Source organism: Formica exsecta, unplaced genomic scaffold, assembly GCF_003651465.1.
Source record: "Formica exsecta isolate Colony F162 unplaced genomic scaffold, ASM365146v1 scaffold421, whole genome shotgun sequence".
Taxonomy (NCBI): Eukaryota; Metazoa; Arthropoda; class Insecta; order Hymenoptera; family Formicidae; genus Formica; species Formica exsecta.
The window spans coordinates 249,274-268,246 of NW_021851451.1; the positions used below are offsets into that span (position 1 = coordinate 249,274).

At 31.8% G+C, this 18,973-nt stretch overlaps 1 protein-coding gene across 1 annotated transcript in view; it reads left to right on the plus strand.

Annotated features, from left to right (window-relative positions):
• The window catches only part of LOC115240212 (piezo-type mechanosensitive ion channel component), a 30,464-nt gene extending 11,707 nt beyond the window's left edge, over nucleotides 1-18,757 (plus strand). Inside the window, exons 11-42 of the mRNA XM_029815236.1 lie at nucleotides 140-466; nucleotides 564-709; nucleotides 790-936; nucleotides 1,010-1,140; nucleotides 1,234-1,376; nucleotides 1,453-1,629; nucleotides 1,720-2,236; nucleotides 2,309-2,404; nucleotides 2,480-2,922; nucleotides 3,148-3,303; nucleotides 4,445-4,694; nucleotides 6,230-6,292; nucleotides 6,657-6,802; nucleotides 7,372-7,548; nucleotides 8,988-9,275; nucleotides 9,372-9,448; nucleotides 10,434-10,511; nucleotides 11,178-11,258; nucleotides 11,995-12,271; nucleotides 12,340-12,500; nucleotides 12,576-12,719; nucleotides 12,810-12,962; nucleotides 13,146-13,293; nucleotides 13,412-13,626; nucleotides 13,692-13,850; nucleotides 13,939-14,065; nucleotides 14,287-14,568; nucleotides 16,424-16,548; nucleotides 16,779-17,080; nucleotides 17,190-17,433; nucleotides 17,610-17,837; nucleotides 18,643-18,757. Of these exons, the coding sequence (XP_029671096.1) occupies nucleotides 140-466; nucleotides 564-709; nucleotides 790-936; nucleotides 1,010-1,140; nucleotides 1,234-1,376; nucleotides 1,453-1,629; nucleotides 1,720-2,236; nucleotides 2,309-2,404; nucleotides 2,480-2,922; nucleotides 3,148-3,303; nucleotides 4,445-4,694; nucleotides 6,230-6,292; nucleotides 6,657-6,802; nucleotides 7,372-7,548; nucleotides 8,988-9,275; nucleotides 9,372-9,448; nucleotides 10,434-10,511; nucleotides 11,178-11,258; nucleotides 11,995-12,271; nucleotides 12,340-12,500; nucleotides 12,576-12,719; nucleotides 12,810-12,962; nucleotides 13,146-13,293; nucleotides 13,412-13,626; nucleotides 13,692-13,850; nucleotides 13,939-14,065; nucleotides 14,287-14,568; nucleotides 16,424-16,548; nucleotides 16,779-17,080; nucleotides 17,190-17,433; nucleotides 17,610-17,837; nucleotides 18,643-18,751 (6,117 nt within the window). The 3' untranslated portion in view covers nucleotides 18,752-18,757. The remainder of the gene's footprint in view (nucleotides 1-139; nucleotides 467-563; nucleotides 710-789; nucleotides 937-1,009; nucleotides 1,141-1,233; nucleotides 1,377-1,452; nucleotides 1,630-1,719; nucleotides 2,237-2,308; nucleotides 2,405-2,479; nucleotides 2,923-3,147; nucleotides 3,304-4,444; nucleotides 4,695-6,229; nucleotides 6,293-6,656; nucleotides 6,803-7,371; nucleotides 7,549-8,987; nucleotides 9,276-9,371; nucleotides 9,449-10,433; nucleotides 10,512-11,177; nucleotides 11,259-11,994; nucleotides 12,272-12,339; nucleotides 12,501-12,575; nucleotides 12,720-12,809; nucleotides 12,963-13,145; nucleotides 13,294-13,411; nucleotides 13,627-13,691; nucleotides 13,851-13,938; nucleotides 14,066-14,286; nucleotides 14,569-16,423; nucleotides 16,549-16,778; nucleotides 17,081-17,189; nucleotides 17,434-17,609; nucleotides 17,838-18,642) is intronic.
• The last annotated feature ends 216 nt before the right edge of the window (nucleotides 18,758-18,973 follow it).

Sequence of the window (18,973 nt, forward strand, 5' to 3'; positions counted from 1 at the left end):
AAATTATTATATAAATCATTAAATTATTAATATTATATCTCCCTCTCTCTTAAATTTATATATCGTATTTTATAAATCATATTATATAATATATGTACAAACATAATACTTAAATAGAATTTTATTTATTTATTTAAAGTGTCTATTTATATCCATGTTCTGGATTACTATGAGACAATATATGGCAGAACGAAAACGACAACAGCGATTTTCCACTCTGAGAGACATGATAGCGCCGTTACACGTGTCTGTCTCGACAGCCACAACTGCCATGAGTCACGATGAGCCAGAAATCAAGAGCAAATTTATGAAAAACGTTGGGAAGCTATTGCATAATCTATTGACAAAATTCTGGATTGCCGTGGTAGCAATCATGCTGTTCATCTGTGGCATTACAGGCGAACGTATGACAGTCTTTAGAATTGTTTACATGTCGCTGTTTCTCTTCTTTGTCATCACATTCCAGGTGTCGTATTTGATTCTTATACACACGCATATAAATATGTATTAAAAATTTGTTAATAAAGATGTATTTTATAAATAAATGGCGCGTGAATTTTTAGATATCGTGGATAGCGTGGAGAAGAATGATGTACGGATTCTGGGTGACTGTCATTGGATATTCAATTGCCATGCTGATTCTCGTTTATACGTATCAGTTTCGGAATTTTCCGAGTTACTGGAATGATCTCGGTATAGATTCAGATTTGTGAGTAATGATTAATTACTATTCCGTTCATTAGTCATTTAGATCTCCCAATAAACGCATTTATTCTGTTATCATTTTAGACAAATGGATATTGGATTGGAGAAGTACCAGATCAAAGACCTATTCGTGAGGTTACTGACCCCAACGTTTTTCGTCATTATCACAGTGCTTCAGATTCATTATTTCCACAAGGATTTTCTTAATGTTACCAATATCGACAGATTAGAGTTTGTATAGAAATAATATATCATATATCATTATATAATGACAATATCTAAAAGTATATATCTTCAATTTTAGGCCTGAAAGCTCATTTAGACGCGCCAGTCTGGGATACTCGCCTAGTTTAAATATTCCAATATCTTCACCGGCTGACGTCACGCTCACTGAAAACGAAAATTATACAATATACACATTGAAGCAGTTAAAACGTATATGCTCTCATCATTTTTTTTTTTTTACCGATTATTATCATCATTCTAACGTCACGAAATTTTATAAAATGTTTTTGAAATTTCTTACAGATATGTCAAAATTAGAAAGAATTGCGCTATTTCGAAGAATAACAAAGCATTTAGTAAATTTTTACAATTATACTTGGCTCTTTCTCGAAATTCACATGCAGAAAATTATTTTTATTTCATTCATACTTTTATGTATCAATGATGTAAGTAAAATCACTATAATTTATTACGATTGTTAGATTAAATAATAAATTGACTGCATGAATAAAAATGTTTTAGGTATGCGCAATAAATTTCTTCTTTATCGTCGCCGTAGTTGTGATGATCAATTTCAAAAGAAACATCCAAATAAATGCAATTAATATTATGGCTGCAATAATATCGCTTTTAACGGTCACCAAAATGTTGTATCAAATCCAATATATCAATCATGATAACTGGAACGTCAATTGCACTGTAAAAATTAAAACTGTTATATACTTTATTACAACAAAGGGGAAATTTTTCTTATAGTTTAATTCCACGTATTATTCTAAATAATTTCAGAGATACGGAGAGGAGGATAATCAACAATATGCAAGCAACAATACTGTCTACAACATAGCCGAATGGTTCGGAATGAAAAAAGCAGGGCCGGGTAAACTTCCGGATCTATTGAAAGGCTATATTGGCATCGTTACTGTGACAACTTTCAGAAAAATTATTAGAATTCGTCAATGGTTTTATCGCCATAATAAAGGAGAACCATTGGAGACTCCTCAAGTAATGTTTCCGAATATCACTAGAGCGGATGCTGATAAGGGGCTGCCAGAATGCTTAAAGTTCCTCTTCAACTACGGTTTCTATAAATTCGGCCTTGAGATGTGCCTCATCGGGATTGTTACGCTGATCGGCACAAGACTAGATTTTTACTCCGTTTTATATAGCGTGTGGCTGTTACTATTTTTCCCGTTAAAGAGAAGAACCGTGGCGCGAATCTGGCCTTGTTTTAGAAGTTTTGTCATTATTCTTCTACCTATTCAATATGCCATCGTTGTGGCTCCACCTTCCTGGCTTTGTATAGGTAATATGATGACAAATATAAATCTTTAAATTAAATAAAGCAAATAAATTTTTTTTTTTTTATTTGTCTTAGAATATCCATGGAGCGAGTCTGAGATGATGAGAAAATTGCAGGAATGGATGTATCTTCCTGATCCAGATTTTCCACCAAATTCTAGAAAATTGATTTGTGAGTTTTGTTAATTTTATTCTTAAAATTGACGAAAAAGCTTTGCAACATTGTTACGTGTCTCTCTTTATTTAGGCGATTTTATCTTATTGATGATGATCGTGCGACAAAGTCTAGTCTTTCATATCGAACAACAAAGCTTACAATCTGGTAGAGATTTTGTAGCTGGCCATAATTATTCCGTCTTCCAAGATATGGAGAAACCAAATTTTGTGAATCCTGTCAAAGATTACGTATCGCACATTCAATCTTGGCTGGATATAATCAAACGCGGTTGCATGATGAGTCTCATGTGGGTGACGCTATCGATTATGTTCTTGGCTGGAACGAAAAGAACGAATCTCTTTTCGCTCGGTTACCTCATAGGAGCATTCGTATTCCTTTGGCAAGGAAGCGACTTTTATTTGAGACCGATGAGAATTATTTTAAAATGGTGGAACCTGCTGATTGGCTACAACATCATTGTTATCTTTTTGAAGGCTTTACTTCAGGGTGTGGGCTGTGTCCTTATCAAAGATGTAAGTTTTTCTTCATTTTTGCTGTGTAAATTTTGATTCCATTTTTTGTATAAAGAACATGTTTCTCTACATCAAATAGAAAATTTTAATTAAAATAATAATTCAAATAATTAAAAATAATAACGTAATAGAAAATTTAATTTACGAAAAATTAAAAATAAATAAAAATACAGAAAATGATCAAAAGAGTACATAAAAATTATTAATTTTTTTTTATAATACTAGCTCGAAAATTCAGCCTGTTGGCTAGTGCAGTTACTTGGTATCGCATGTCTGAAAAAGTTCAAGAGCTCCAGCGAATTGCTGGATCCCGTCAATTCCGAGTGTAACGTTGCTAGAGAAGACATCGGAATGGTTTGGGATGGACTATGCCTTTGTTTCCTTTTAATACAGAAACGACTCATTATTCTTCAATATGCCATCGTTGTGGCTCCACCTTCCTGGCTTTGTATAGGTAATATGATGACAAATATAAATCTTTAAATTAAATAAATTAAATAAATTTTTTTTTTTTTTATTTGTCTTAGAATATCCATGGAGCGAGTCTGAGATGATGAGAAAATTGCAGGAATGGATGTATCTTCCTGATCCAGATTTTCCACCAAATTCTAGAAAATTGATTTGTGAGTTTTGTTAATTTTATTCTTAAAATTGACGAAAAAGCTTTGCAACATTGTTACGTGTCTCTCTTTATTTAGGCGATTTTATCTTATTGATGATGATCGTGCGACAAAGTCTAGTCTTTCATATCGAACAACAAAGCTTACAATCTGGTAGAGATTTTGTAGCTGGCCATAATTATTCCGTCTTCCAAGATATGGAGAAACCAAATTTTGTGAATCCTGTCAAAGATTACGTATCGCACATTCAATCTTGGCTGGATATAATCAAACGCGGTTGCATGATGAGTCTCATGTGGGTGACGCTATCGATTATGTTCTTGGCTGGAACGAAAAGAACGAATCTCTTTTCGCTCGGTTACCTCATAGGAGCATTCGTATTCCTTTGGCAAGGAAGCGACTTTTATTTGAGACCGATGAGAATTATTTTAAAATGGTGGAACCTGCTGATTGGCTACAACATCATTGTTATCTTTTTGAAGGCTTTACTTCAGGGTGTGGGCTGTGTCCTTATCAAAGATGTAAGTTTTTCTTCATTTTTGCTGTGTAAATTTTGATTCCATTTTTTGTAAAAAGAACATGTTTCTCTACATCAAATAGAAAATTTTAATTAAAATAATAATTCAAATAATTAAAAATAATAACGTAATAGAAAATTTAATTTACGAAAAATTAAAAATAAATAAAAATACAGAAAATGATCAAAAGAGTACATAAAAATTATTAATTTTTTTTTATAATACTAGCTCGAAAATTCAGCCTGTTGGCTAGTGCAGTTACTTGGTATCGCATGTCTGAAAAAGTTCAAGAGCTCCAGCGAATTGCTGGATCCCGTCAATTCCGAGTGTAACGTTGCTAGAGAAGACATCGGAATGGTTTGGGATGGACTATGCCTTTGTTTCCTTTTAATACAGAAACGACTTTTCAAAAGCTACTACTTCTTTCATATAGTAGATGAGACAAAAGCCATGAGCATCCTAGCATCTCGCGGCGCCGAACTTCTCGAAGAGCTCCATCAGAAGCGTATAGATATCCAAGAGAATGTGGAGAAAACAGTTTTAGAAAAATTAAAATACAAAATGGATAAGATCAAGGCTAATCAGCAAAGAATACAGAGACCATCTTACAAAGAAATTCATGGTCACAAAGTCGGTAAGGCAATCTTTTCTTGATAATAATAATTTTAAATAATATTCACGTAGAAAAATATATTATATCGAGAAGTAATTCTGAAAAAAATATGATTGTTGTTCTTCAATAAGCGATTGTAAGATTTTACGTAGATCATGAACTACATCGAATTAATAATCAACTTCCTGTTAAAAGCCTTTCTTAAAGCTCATATTCTGTTCTAATAACAACGAATATTTTAATTTAAAACAGATAAGTTAAGTACTAAAGTCTACATAAATATTAATCATTTTCAGTTCTACACTAACAAATAATTTCGTAATGTCAAATTCATAAAATTCATAATTTTCCGCAATGTCACTATCACTCCGTTGCAACACGTTCATTACATGTGGCAGAGATATAATATCCAATATATGTGTATCTTTAATGCGTGGAAAAGAGAGACAGGCACCGCTGGCGAGAACCTCCAGCGTGAGTTCCTGCGTATCAGATCATACGCCGCCGCAGGGATATCAGACGCCTCTGGATGAGGACGATGACGAGCCACCTCCGCTGACGCCACGAGCAGCATCCTTATTACAGGCTCCTACACCAAATTCCGCCGTTATGACGGCCAGTCTCGAGGGCTATCTCGAACCGTACCGTATCTCGTTCGGTTCGCCGCCTAGCAGCGAGCTGAATCCTCGGGGACCATCGCCGGATGAGACATTCCCGGTATTCTCGCCCCCGCCTTACGATCGAAATCCGACCGATCGATCGTTAACATCATCTATGCGACACCGGCGTCAATCCAGCTTCCCGAGCGGTCCACCGTGGATGAACGAGCTGCAAACCCCGCGCCAATCGATCATCTCGACGGTCTCTCGCTCCCCGCATTCGCATCACACGTGTAATCGCTCATCTGCAACAATCTCCTCGTCGCCAGTGTGCCACGATGTCTTATACATACGCTTCCTCACGCCTGCATACCTAAATCTTTCACAAAATACTTTACATTGTCTGATGTTCGTCTCGTCTTGTTAGGAGTGGTAGGAGTGTCTCTTTTTTTAGTAGTGAAATATACTGTATGATAAAACATATAACTAAAAGAATTAATATTAATGTACATAAACGTTTACATTTGCAGGTCTCTGTCTATGCATATTCAATCTTCTATCATTCTCTATTATTTTTTATTCTTTTTATCATAATTATTTACCATATATATATCTATTATCATTTAATGATAAATCTTATAATTAATTTTTAATATCTTAAATTTCTTAGCATATATATATGTTAAGAAATTTATAAATTAAATATATATATATATCATATATATATTCAAAATTATTTCTATAAAATAATAAGATTTTCCTTATATCTATTAATGATTATAATTTTTCATCAATTTTTCAGCAATCTCATCAACGACAGAATTGAAGAATTTAATTGTGAATTACTTGATATACATACGTGTGACATACTGTAATATATTATGTGCTCTGTAGCAATATTGCTAAATTTTTTTAGTTTTTTCTATTTTTATTTTATTTTTTGTGTCTTTTTATTAGATGAACTCTATCCAGGAACACGGCCATTGTACAAAATTCGTACGCCGAAGACTAACAGAGAGGGTAAATTTATATTATAGCTATCTGTGCATTTCCCTAATCGATATTCCCATCCCAATGATCCTAGATCTATTCTACAGTCTAACTTGTATATAAGATGTACAGTCTAAAAATAGAAAAGCTTATGTATAGTTTGAAATGGCTGTTGTATCAATAAATTTTATAATTATTTAATTATCTATTGACGTGCATATTTATGTATTTTTAATGGAAACGTAAAATGACTATATTAAAATTACAGTATAATAGTTAAATGCCTTAAATATTCTCGCACTTTCTTCTAACTACATTTTCAATATACATGCATGGCTTTTGCTTACGTATTATAAATAATTTATTAAAAACCAATAATCTCTTTTACAATTAGCGATCAGATCGGGCGACTATTACATGTTTGACGATCTGGATGACGATGATGTTACCGATTTGGTCCCTGACAGCGAAGCCGAGAAGAAGGAGAAAAAACTTGTCCGTCAACAGGAGCGACAAAAAAGAAGAATGACTGTTTCGGAGGTATGTAGATTAGGAACATATAAGTACCAGATTATTCATTATTTTGATTTTTCAAAGATTTCGGTATGAATTTGAGTGTGATTATGCTGTGAAATTCAATAAACAATTAAGGTTTTTGTGTTACATTTCACTAATCTTTTAATAAGATATTACGGTTCATCGAGATCTGAAAAAATTCCAAATATTATACAAATAAAATCTAATTATTTACATTTGTATGTTTTTGTGAAATCTTTATATTATATTTATAAAAACGTATAATATCTTAAAATTCTCGAAAAATATTTTGAAAGAGCATTTTGAGATTAAACAGACCACTTTATAGCCGAATGATAGATCTTTTCGTATAAAGATCGCAAAAATCTTCTCATGTATGCCATTTTTATTACCTCATCTCTTTTTTTGCTCTAAGTCTACCGATCGCACTGTCAACCCTCTCTCTCCCTTTCTCTCTTTCTGTCTCCTCGTCGAAGATGAAAGACCCCACGCAATACGTCCGGACCAAAACGACGCATGAAATCGAATGTAAATATTAAATCGTGAGAACTGACGCGTAAGTCTCCTTGCAGTTGATGAACACGCTGATTAAGACAGACATTGAAATTGCGACGCACGTCGCCATGTATGGAGGGACCGAAAAGGACGCGCTGAGACTCCGACGTAGAAGCGTACCCTTGACTCGGAAGAAATCATCCATGTCCTATCTGAGCGCTCGCTCCGAGACTGATACTGCCATGGCTACCGATGTGAGACATTCCCTTTCCCTTTAAAAGGCTGCATGACCGCTGCAGGCACTTATTTGGCTATAATCGTCAACTTTTACCCTTGTTTATAACACTGTCTCCAAACGACTACATCAAGCAGACAGATCTCACTATTGAATATCAATGTGCGGTTGACTTTTTCTTGAGGGAAAAATTGAATCTTATATTTTATACAGAAAAACATACTTTATTATAAAGTATATTATTAGATTAATTTATTATATATATAAATGCTAAAATATTTTTTTCTCGTTAACTCCCTGTTTCAGAAAAATCAACTGCAGATTATTTTATCAATAAGATCCGATTTTTGGCTATTGCTTTCCTGTCCTGCAAAGTCCTGTCTCGCACATTTTTGTGCTAGTATATTCTTCTTGTTAGTACCATTCTTCTGTATTACTGCTTCTTCGTTCGTCGATAATGCAATTTATTCTACTCTGCCCTTTATATTTTTATTTTTCTGATATCTTAGTCTTGTTTTTCGCGAGAAATTATTAACTTGCCGCATTAACATTATTATATATTTTTTTTCTTCTATATAATTTTTTTTCCAGTATAATTAATAAGATATTCTTTATACAGTTTAATTTATATTATAATGTATGTATTATAATATTTTTATTTATATGTTTTATTTTTTACTAAACATAATTTAACGCACAATAATATAAAATAATCAACAGCGTATTCTTTTATATAATTATGATGACTAAATATATACTTGCATATATATATTCTTAATAGCGTTTATACAACGCTTTTACTTATCGATGATACTTCTTTCTTCTCTTCTAAGCTCTCGGCTTCGTAGTAGCAAATTATAGAAAGTAAAATCTTACTTATTATATTATTACTGTGGTCTTTGTTGTCTTCACATCATCTAACATCGTACTTAATTTTAATTAATTTATATGTCGTAATCACGCAAAACTTTGGCGAGGTATTTTATTGTATACACAAATTTGTTTAAAAATCAGCTTATTTCAAATTTTGAAATTTATTGTAATTCTCTCTTTTAATTACATGGTGATTGTACGCTTGTTATGTATACAGTATGAGTACATCTATAAGAAATATTAAATATAATCAATTGTAAAAAAATAGGCATTTTGATTATGATTAAAAACTGTCGATAATAGGAATAATTTTGAAAATTATAGGATGAGAAATAGTACAGCTCGAATATCAACAAATAAAATTGTTGATAAACGTGCCTAAAAAAATTTTTTTAAATTCTGTTTTAAATTTTTATAGGAAAGTAATAATTATTCGATCACTGTTCAATACATTTTGTACGAACCTTTGCATTTTTTTCGACAGATTTAATTATTTTCAAACTCACGATTTCAATTTAAACACTGTATATGTATGCGTGTATACAATATTCTTTGATATATAAAATTTATTGTTATATTAATTAGGGTCCCGATCGAACGAGTCTCACTTCAGTAGACATGGAAGATAAAGAAGCTACAGACTTGGCTAAAACACCGGAATCTTCTGACGAAGAGGAAGATAAATTAGAAGACAAGAAAGAAGACGACAAAGAAAAAGAAGAGGAGAAAAAAGCCTCATTCTCCACATATTTCAAGTTTCTCTTGGTGATGATCAACAGCACTCTAACATCGATGACGAAATATCTAAATCGATTCTCTCATGATTATAGATATATTCGCAAAGTTTTAGCGAGAGAGAAAAGAACTCTAAAGGTAAATCATATTAGAAGAAAGAAATATTAATTTCCACAAATAAAATAGTAGTAGTGAGTATTTTTAATATTATTAGCAATTGTGTTATGTATTTAGGCGAAACCAGATTTTAGAATGGGAACGCGATTAGGAATAAATCAAATGTGGCAGCCGATACCTCTAATGCAGGAACGGTAAGTTTGCTCTCTTTCTCTCTCATGTATTACAAATCTTATAATTATAAAACTAAATTTTGCATTGTAGTTGTTTATTATATAATTGAGAAACTGTATATATATATATACATATTTATTATTATTAACCCTATAAAAAATTTTAGCGTCCGTAAGAAAGTTATTCTCTTTTGTTATCTAGGAAAATTTATATTACTTATTGCTTATGGTTATAAAATTCTAGTTTCATAGATATAGAATATTAATTACTTTCACGCTGTGCTCCCCCGGCTTTTCAAGCGCCAGCTTGTAAATATGTAGTTGCATAAATTATATATAATTTGTGTAGCTGCTATTTGCATATATGTTTGTTTAAACAGATACAAGTCTACTTTTACAAGACGCTAATTTTCTGTAAATATATTACGCAATATATAACACTTTAACTCTTCCTTATATTTCTTTTATATCTTTTTAATACCTTACCGCATATATATATTTATAATTTAAACTAGATAATTAAAAATATTTTTATTTACTTTTAAAATCGTAACAGTAGATCGTTTCAGTAAACAGTAAAAGAACTGCGGTAAGGAATTAATTTGTAGCTCTATAGTGTTGCAAAGCATACTTCAAAATATTAGTTGGCGTCAAAAAGTATTTATAGTTAACTTGTGCTTTCCCCCTCACGTTCCATTAGAACGTAAATTAGTAAAAAGACTAAAACCCGGTACTTAAAAAAGATGTAAGTATACAAAGAGTGTAATTTTAGCGATCTCAGAATTAAAAAAAAAAAAAAAAAACGAAGATGCTAGTAGTATAAATGCACCAGAAGTGGCGCAAAAGTGTTCGCACGTAATAGAATTTAAATTACCCGTTTCAGATTCACGCAAGTTGAGCTTTCGCATGGGACTCGTATACTTCCTCGAAACGTTAATTACGTTTCGTGTTTGTTTTCCTGCTTTCTGTTCCTCTCTCGCTTCATTAAATGTGCTTGCTGTAACAGATCGGCTATAAACGGCAATACGGAAGAACAGTTTGATCCTGGCGAAGGTCCAAGTCAACCGCGTCCACAGGATGAAAGGTAAGGGCATTTATGTTGCTGTAAAATGCTTTTAACAATAAGTGAAATTCTAGTTTATAATACTAACATGATTCTTTTCTAAGGCTAAACTAATACTAACCCCATTGACAGTTTATCTTTATAGTAATTATTCGTATAGTAATTAATTTTGGCAAGTACAATTAATTCGACCTTATCTGTACATGCTTAATTGCAAAAATAAGTTAATCGTATATTCTTCGCATGATTATATTCGTTTTCTGAATTTTGTTTGAATTTTTTTACCTTATTCAAAACTTTATCATATATATCATATTTTTTACTATATTTTAAACTACTTTGTGAATTATTATGTTTTACTTTTAAAGAACGGTATTTTATTTAAAAATCGACGTTAAATAAAACCTAAAAAATATATATATATTTAAAAAACATTAGTTAATACACACAAACAATAAAAATATATTTTATATATTATATTTAGATATATTTTATTATAAATATTTTAAAAAGAGATTTTCTTTTTGTTGAAATTTCTTTGTCATCATCTTCTTTTTCTCTATCATTCTCTATAATGGATAAAATTGATAATATAGTAATATTTTTGAATCTTGATTAAAACATTTTGCGTTTGAAATACATTCGTACGAAGTAAACGTAGAAAGAGCGTGGTGTTATCTGTGTCAGGAAGGAGAGCTCACTGGCAGTGCCGCATATCCGAATTCTGGCGCCGAGTTTGGAGCGAGGATTGGACATGTCCTCCTCCAGGTATCGAAAGTGTGTCGTGAAATCCAAGCACCTCGATGTGCTTGGCCTCCTTATTATTTCAAACGCACTATTTGCACGCTTGCCCTCGCATGCGGCACGTCAATCGAGATCTTCTTGTATCCATTTGCCTGTCACACCTATTTTGCGTGCTATATTTTATGACAAATCCTTAAAAAAATGGGATTACTTTCTGACCCGATGAGAGTCACGTAATGATCAAGAAAACTAGCTTACGATGAGTGATCTTCGTATTCCTTTAATTATCATGCACATTGACAGAAACAAACGATGTTCACTACGATAAATGCCTTAATGTTTTCGAATTTTTTTAGCTCTATTTCCACAGGGATAATTTTTAAACTGAGCTTTAAATGTGCTTTTGATATTGATTTCTCACAGAAGAAAGATGCATTTCTATTTTAATGTATACTGTTTAACTTCGAAATATGAAAATATTTTTATATATTACAATACAAAAAAGATACTTATCTAAAATAATTTTTCTTAAATAAATTTTTTTATGTATAACATTTTGATTTAAATTAAAATTTTATATTCATACTTCTATCTTTTTGTTACACATTAAAATGTTTTTAAATTAAATAATTTGTTTATGTGTTATGTGAAATCCATATTTCATATAAGTAACATATCATCTTTCTTCTATGGATTTGTGTTGAATAAATTATATTTAGTATTACAAAATACAACTGACTAAAAATTTTTATGTATGCAGCACACTTTTCTCGCAAGCTTTAGCAGCCCAGAAAGACGAAGAGATTAAAGAACTTTCAGAAGTGGATCAACCACCCATCATACAACTGGCAGCATCTATTTGGTTTGGAATCCTCGCTCATTCCAGTTTACTCTGTTACTTCATGGTATTCCTTCATCAAATTAAGAACGCATCTGTACTGTCAACACCATTGCCGCTTATGGTATTTTTGTGGGGTTCTTTAACGATCCCGCGACCCTCGAAGACCTTCTGGGTAACATTGATTGCATATGTCGAGGTAAGAAATACATTTTGTAGTTTTTATTTCTGAGTATATAATAAAACCAAAAATACATAAATTTTCAGGCTATTGTCATAATAAAATGTATTTTTCAATTGGAATTGATTCCTTCACCGCGAGTTACACCAAGCAATCCATTATACGTGTCAAGAATTATGGGCGTTTTAAAGAGACCTAATTATGCTCTTTGGGATTTATTACTGCTCCTTATCTTGTTCTTTCATAGGTATACAGAAAGATATACTTGTTAACACATGCAAAAATATTTCATAAAATATAATGTCATGTAATTGATCTATAGATTAATGTTAAAATCCTTGGGCCAATGGACGGCTTCATCTCTTAAACAGCGGAAAGTTATTCCTTCTCAATTAACTGTGCCGTCGAAACTACCACTTTCTGACAGAGAACAAGAAGAAACTGACACCGAGAAGAAAGAAACCGAGTATGTCACGATCATTATTGAAAAATGTTTTATTTTAACAACATGTCAATTTTCTATTATAAATATGTCATGCTTTTTAATGTGTTATAGTTCTCATGTAGAGACACCTCAAGAACGATCTTTGAACGCTCACGTAACGGATGACACACGCGATGTTCCGTCCACAGACGATAACGAGAAGCTCGTGGTGCAAGAAGAAATGCATCCTCACAATAAATCTTTGTCTAAGACAATGGATATGACGTAAGCAATAATTAATATATTTTATCAAAGTATCAATATAAATTTGTAAGAAAAAATTTTTATATACATTTCTGATAGTTTGTAACGTAATAAAGATCAAAGAGAAATAATATTTTAAAAAACTTTATCTTTAAGTTGTGTTCTTTGTCTGATTAAGTCAAATTATATTTTTTAATTTTGCAGAGTCAACAAATATGCCGGACCAATAAAGAACTTCTTTGAAACGATTATCAGTCCAGTAGGCAAAGAGAAAACAAATGTTTACGCTTATATGTTTCTTTGCGACTTCTTCAACTTTCTCTTACTCATCTTCGGCTTCTCCGCATTCGGAGTAAGAATATTGATTGCAAGATTTATTAAGTTATTTATATTTATATAAATAATAATATTGATACATATTATATGTGTGATATTATGCATGTTTGATATTATGTGTTTTTCAATTTTAGACTCAACAAGGCGATGGCGGAGTGACGGCTTATCTTCAGGAAAATCGAGTTCCTATGCCTTTCTTGTTGATGCTGCTATTACAATTTGCCCTAATCGTTATCGATAGAGCTCTTTTTCTCAGAAAATATATTGCGGGAAAATTAATATTCCAATACTGCTTAGTATTCGGTGTTCATCTCTGGATGTTCTTTATTTTACCGAGCGTAACAGACAGGTAAAATATAATCTTATTATCTTCTCTGAACATTTATATTATGTACAATATATTAATAATTACAGACAATTCAATGATAACCTTGCGCCGCAAATCTGGTACATGGTGAAATGCTTCTATCTTTTGCTAGCAGCTTATCAATTACGACAAGGTTACCCAACTCGAATACTGGGCAACTTTCTATGCAAAAAATACAGTATTGTAAATTATGTCTTATTCAAAGGGTTGGTAAAATATTCATTACAGATATTCATATTTATTATAGATAAATATAAAATTTTTTTCTATATTGATCTAAAAATTATCTTGCAGATTTATGTTGGTTCCGTTCCTCTTTGAACTTCGCGCAGTCATGGATTGGATCTGGACTGATACATCTATGACCGTAATGGATTGGTTTAAGATGGAAGATATTTTTGCTAGCATTTATCAAATCAAAGTAAGTTATATATAAATGTATTATAATAAACGATACTATTTGTATAAAAAAGTACTACTTTTTTCAATCATCTTAAATCGAATATTTACTTAAAATTTTTGTATAATGTTTCTGTAAAAAAAAGTACTTAATTAATTTTCTCAGCATATAGAAAAAGACTAAATTATGTCACTATTTTGCAAATATGTATAAATTGTAATATATTTTTTATAAAATTTTAGTGCATGCGAGGAGTCGAATCAGATTTTCCTCAACCACGTGGAGAAAAGAAAAAGCAAATGAGCAAGTACTTGGTAGGCGGGAGTGCTCTCTTTTTCATAATCGGATTAATTTGGTTCCCGCTGCTCTTATTTGCGCTTGGTAGTACAGTCGGCATATCGAATTTACCTTACGATGTATCTATGAAAATACGGATCGGTCCATACGAGCCCATCTATTCCATGTCCGCGCAAGGCAGCTCTATCATCGAATACACGGAAGACCAATATAAAACTCTCACAGAGATACGAGTATGTCACGATCATTATTGAAAAATGTTTTATTTTAACAACATGTCAATTTTCTATTATAAATATGTCATGCTTTTTAATGTGTTATAGTTCTCATGTAGAGACACCTCAAGAACGATCTTTGAACGCTCACGTAACGGATGACACACGCGATGTTCCGTCCACAGACGATAACGAGAAGCTCGTGGTGCAAGAAGAAATGCATCCTCACAATAAATCTTTGTCTAAGACAATGGATATGACGTAAGCAATAATTAATATATTTTATCAAAGTATCAATATAAATTTGTAAGAAAAAATTTTTATATACATTTCTGATAGTTTGTAACGTAATAAAGATCAAAGAGAAATAATATTTTAAAAAACTTTATCTTTAAGTTGTGTTCTTTGTCTGATTAAGTCAAATTATATTTTTTAATTTTGCAGAGTCAACAAATATGCCGGACCAATAAAGAACTTCTTTGAAACGATTATCAGTCCAGTAGGCAAAGAGAAAACAAATGTTTACGCTTATATGTTTCTTTGCGACTTCTTCAACTTTCTCTTACTCATCTTCGGCTTCTCCGCATTCGGAGTAAGAATATTGATTGCAAGATTTATTAAGTTATTTATATTTATATAAATAATAATATTGATACATATTATATGTGTGATATTATGCATGTTTGATATTATGTGTTTTTCAATTTTAGACTCAACAAGGCGATGGCGGAGTGACGGCTTATCTTCAGGAAAATCGAGTTCCTATGCCTTTCTTGTTGATGCTGCTATTACAATTTGCCCTAATCGTTATCGATAGAGCTCTTTTTCTCAGAAAATATATTGCGGGAAAATTAATATTCCAATACTGCTTAGTATTCGGTGTTCATCTCTGGATGTTCTTTATTTTACCGAGCGTAACAGACAGGTAAAATATAATCTTATTATCTTCTCTGAACATTTATATTATGTACAATATATTAATAATTACAGACAATTCAATGATAACCTTGCGCCGCAAATCTGGTACATGGTGAAATGCTTCTATCTTTTGCTAGCAGCTTATCAATTACGACAAGGTTACCCAACTCGAATACTGGGCAACTTTCTATGCAAAAAATACAGTATTGTAAATTATGTCTTATTCAAAGGGTTGGTAAAATATTCATTACAGATATTCATATTTATTATAGATAAATATAAAATTTTTTTCTATATTGATCTAAAAATTATCTTGCAGATTTATGTTGGTTCCGTTCCTCTTTGAACTTCGCGCAGTCATGGATTGGATCTGGACTGATACATCTATGACCGTAATGGATTGGTTTAAGATGGAAGATATTTTTGCTAGCATTTATCAAATCAAAGTAAGTTATATATAAATGTATTATAATAAACGATACTATTTGTATAAAAAAGTACTACTTTTTTCAATCATCTTAAATCGAATATTTACTTAAAATTTTTGTATAATGTTTCTGTAAAAAAAAGTACTTAATTAATTTTCTCAGCATATAGAAAAAGACTAAATTATGTCACTATTTTGCAAATATGTATAAATTGTAATATATTTTTTATAAAATTTTAGTGCATGCGAGGAGTCGAATCAGATTTTCCTCAACCACGTGGAGAAAAGAAAAAGCAAATGAGCAAGTACTTGGTAGGCGGGAGTGCTCTCTTTTTCATAATCGGATTAATTTGGTTCCCGCTGCTCTTATTTGCGCTTGGTAGTACAGTCGGCATATCGAATTTACCTTACGATGTATCTATGAAAATACGGATCGGTCCATACGAGCCCATCTATTCCATGTCCGCGCAAGGCAGCTCTATCATCGAATACACGGAAGACCAATATAAAACTCTCACAGAGATAAATTCGACAGAAAGATCGGCGGTTACATTCTTCGAAAATTACAAGTATTCTGATGTGGCTGCAGTGAGGTTCAATACTTTCTCGAGAAAATTTTGGAGTATCTCTCCACCCGATAAAGATAGGTTCGTTCTATTTAAAAAAAAAATTATAACTTTAAAATAGTTAATTTTAAATCTAGAAATATTTACAATTAATAGAACCTAATTGAGCAATGGAAAATTAGAAATATATATATATAATAGAAATGTTTTATTACCTTCCTGGAAAAAAAAAAATAATAATGTTGGAAGATAAAATCTCATGGGTTACATAAAAACATTTAAGATACATTTATCATTATTATTTTTTTCAGATTGAAAACGGAATTAGCTTCTAACACTACGACAATAGTTGTACATGTGGAATGGACAGTTTCAAGAAAAACAGACGTCAAGGATGCTACTGGAATTACCACAACGAATCATGATATAGAACTGCTGCCCTTCGTAAACGGAGAATTCAATACTGTAAGACAAACATTAGTGGACATGCTAAGTGAGAACCCTAGCGCAGAAAATGCAACGATAATATTCCAAAGCGCTTTTCCGAAATTTCTCAAAGTCACTGCTAGAAGCACCAGCGTTGTTCATCAATTAATGCGATCACGTCGTTCATGTAAGCATAATTGGGCGCTTAATTGAACGAGCATAATTAAAATTAAAGAGCAATTTAAAATTGAAGAGCAATATTAAGAAAAATAAAATTATTACTTATATGTTTCTAGCGCAAACAGACGAAGAAGATAAAGATGAAAAATATCTCTACAGAAACATCAGTATTCATTTATCAACGGAGAAAGATTGTTGTGCTCATCAACAATGGTGGATGATTCATGAGACATGCACCGACGATCTATACAAAGATGTTTTGAACCAGGTGCCATTAAACGATTGCGATAAGTACATTATGATGTTTCTGTTCAATGACAAGGCTTTCCCCAAGGAATTGAGCTTCATCAGCGGATTCGGGTAAGTTTATAATAGTAAAAACAGAAATAGCTTTATATATATGTGTATCTGTGTGTTTTTATTGTATAATCTTACGAAAAATAATGAGAAAATATTTTATGAGCTCATTATTATTTGTGATTGTCATTATCTAATAATATTTTATATAATTACAATATAATATGTATAACACACAGGATTCTTGGTTTATATACTACGGCAGTGATAGTCATAAGTCAGATGATGCGGAAAATCGTCAGCGATATGGCACCCAAGATCATGTTCGATGATTTGCCTTATGTCGACAGAATTCTTCGCCTCTGTTTAGATATTTATTTGGTTCGCGAAAGCGGTGATTTATGCCTCGAAGAAGATCTATTCGCCAAATTAATCTTCCTATATAGATCGCCAGAAACACTCATTAGGTAAGCTCATGACCTTACGTTTATAAATTTTAGATATTACTGTAATATATATATATATATATATATATACTTAAGCTAAGAATTGTGGGGCGAGATGTCGAGGCATATTAATAACAGTGATGGAAGAAAAAAAGAAAAGTACATTGCGCGGGCAGAATTATACACGCATGTCCGGTAAGTTAACATAGGATAGATACAAAAAAAAAAGAAAAGAGAGACGGTTATTTAAGAATTACTATGTTGAGTGTGTGTCATTGCCGTTTTTTGTTGCCACCTCCCCCTTTCCCAACGGAATTACATTTGTAAACACGCGCGCGATCGTATTTCTGTAAAATATTTTTTCTCTCTCATCTCACTATTTATAATAAATAAGTTTCTTTTATAGTTGTATATATTATCGAATAATATTGTTATTGCTATTCTTACTATCGCTATTTTATCGCTGCTGTTACTATTAGATTATAAATAAAAGCAGAGGTCTCTCTTATACATATATGATACTGTGTCTCGATTTATTATCGATTCACGATTGTCATTTAGGTGCATTAATTTGCCCTCCTTCTTCCCCGAACCTATATCTTAAATTTTATATATTATTATAATATTATTGCAATTATCTGATTATTTATAAAAGTTAAGCTAAGACATGCATATAAAAGTTTTAATTCAAAGGATTTTATTAGTAGCTGTATAAAGCAGCGATTAAACAATTGTTAATGATAGATTAACGATCGACTTAAACACATTTTGATTTTTAGTATAGCTAAGAACTACAACACAATTGTAAAAAAAATTGTTATATTAGATGGACGAGACCACCTGAAGAAGGAGAGCCAACTGATAATGAAGATCAAGAGGAAGAAGAGGAAATACGAGAAGAAAGAAGACAGGCAGAACCATCTCATCGCGATTAGATTGTAAAAAAAACGAAGATTTTATAATAATTAATGTTTCGTACATGTCGTATAAATGCTACTTATACGGAAAATTCAAAAATATGCATTTTTTCAAAATAGGTCTTTCTCCAAAATGGATTTTTTTATCAAATAAGCAAGACATTTATCGTGAGAGCCATTGTTAGAAATTGCATTATTAAAAAATGCAAACGAATAGGCACTCTGTTTAAGATTATCAAA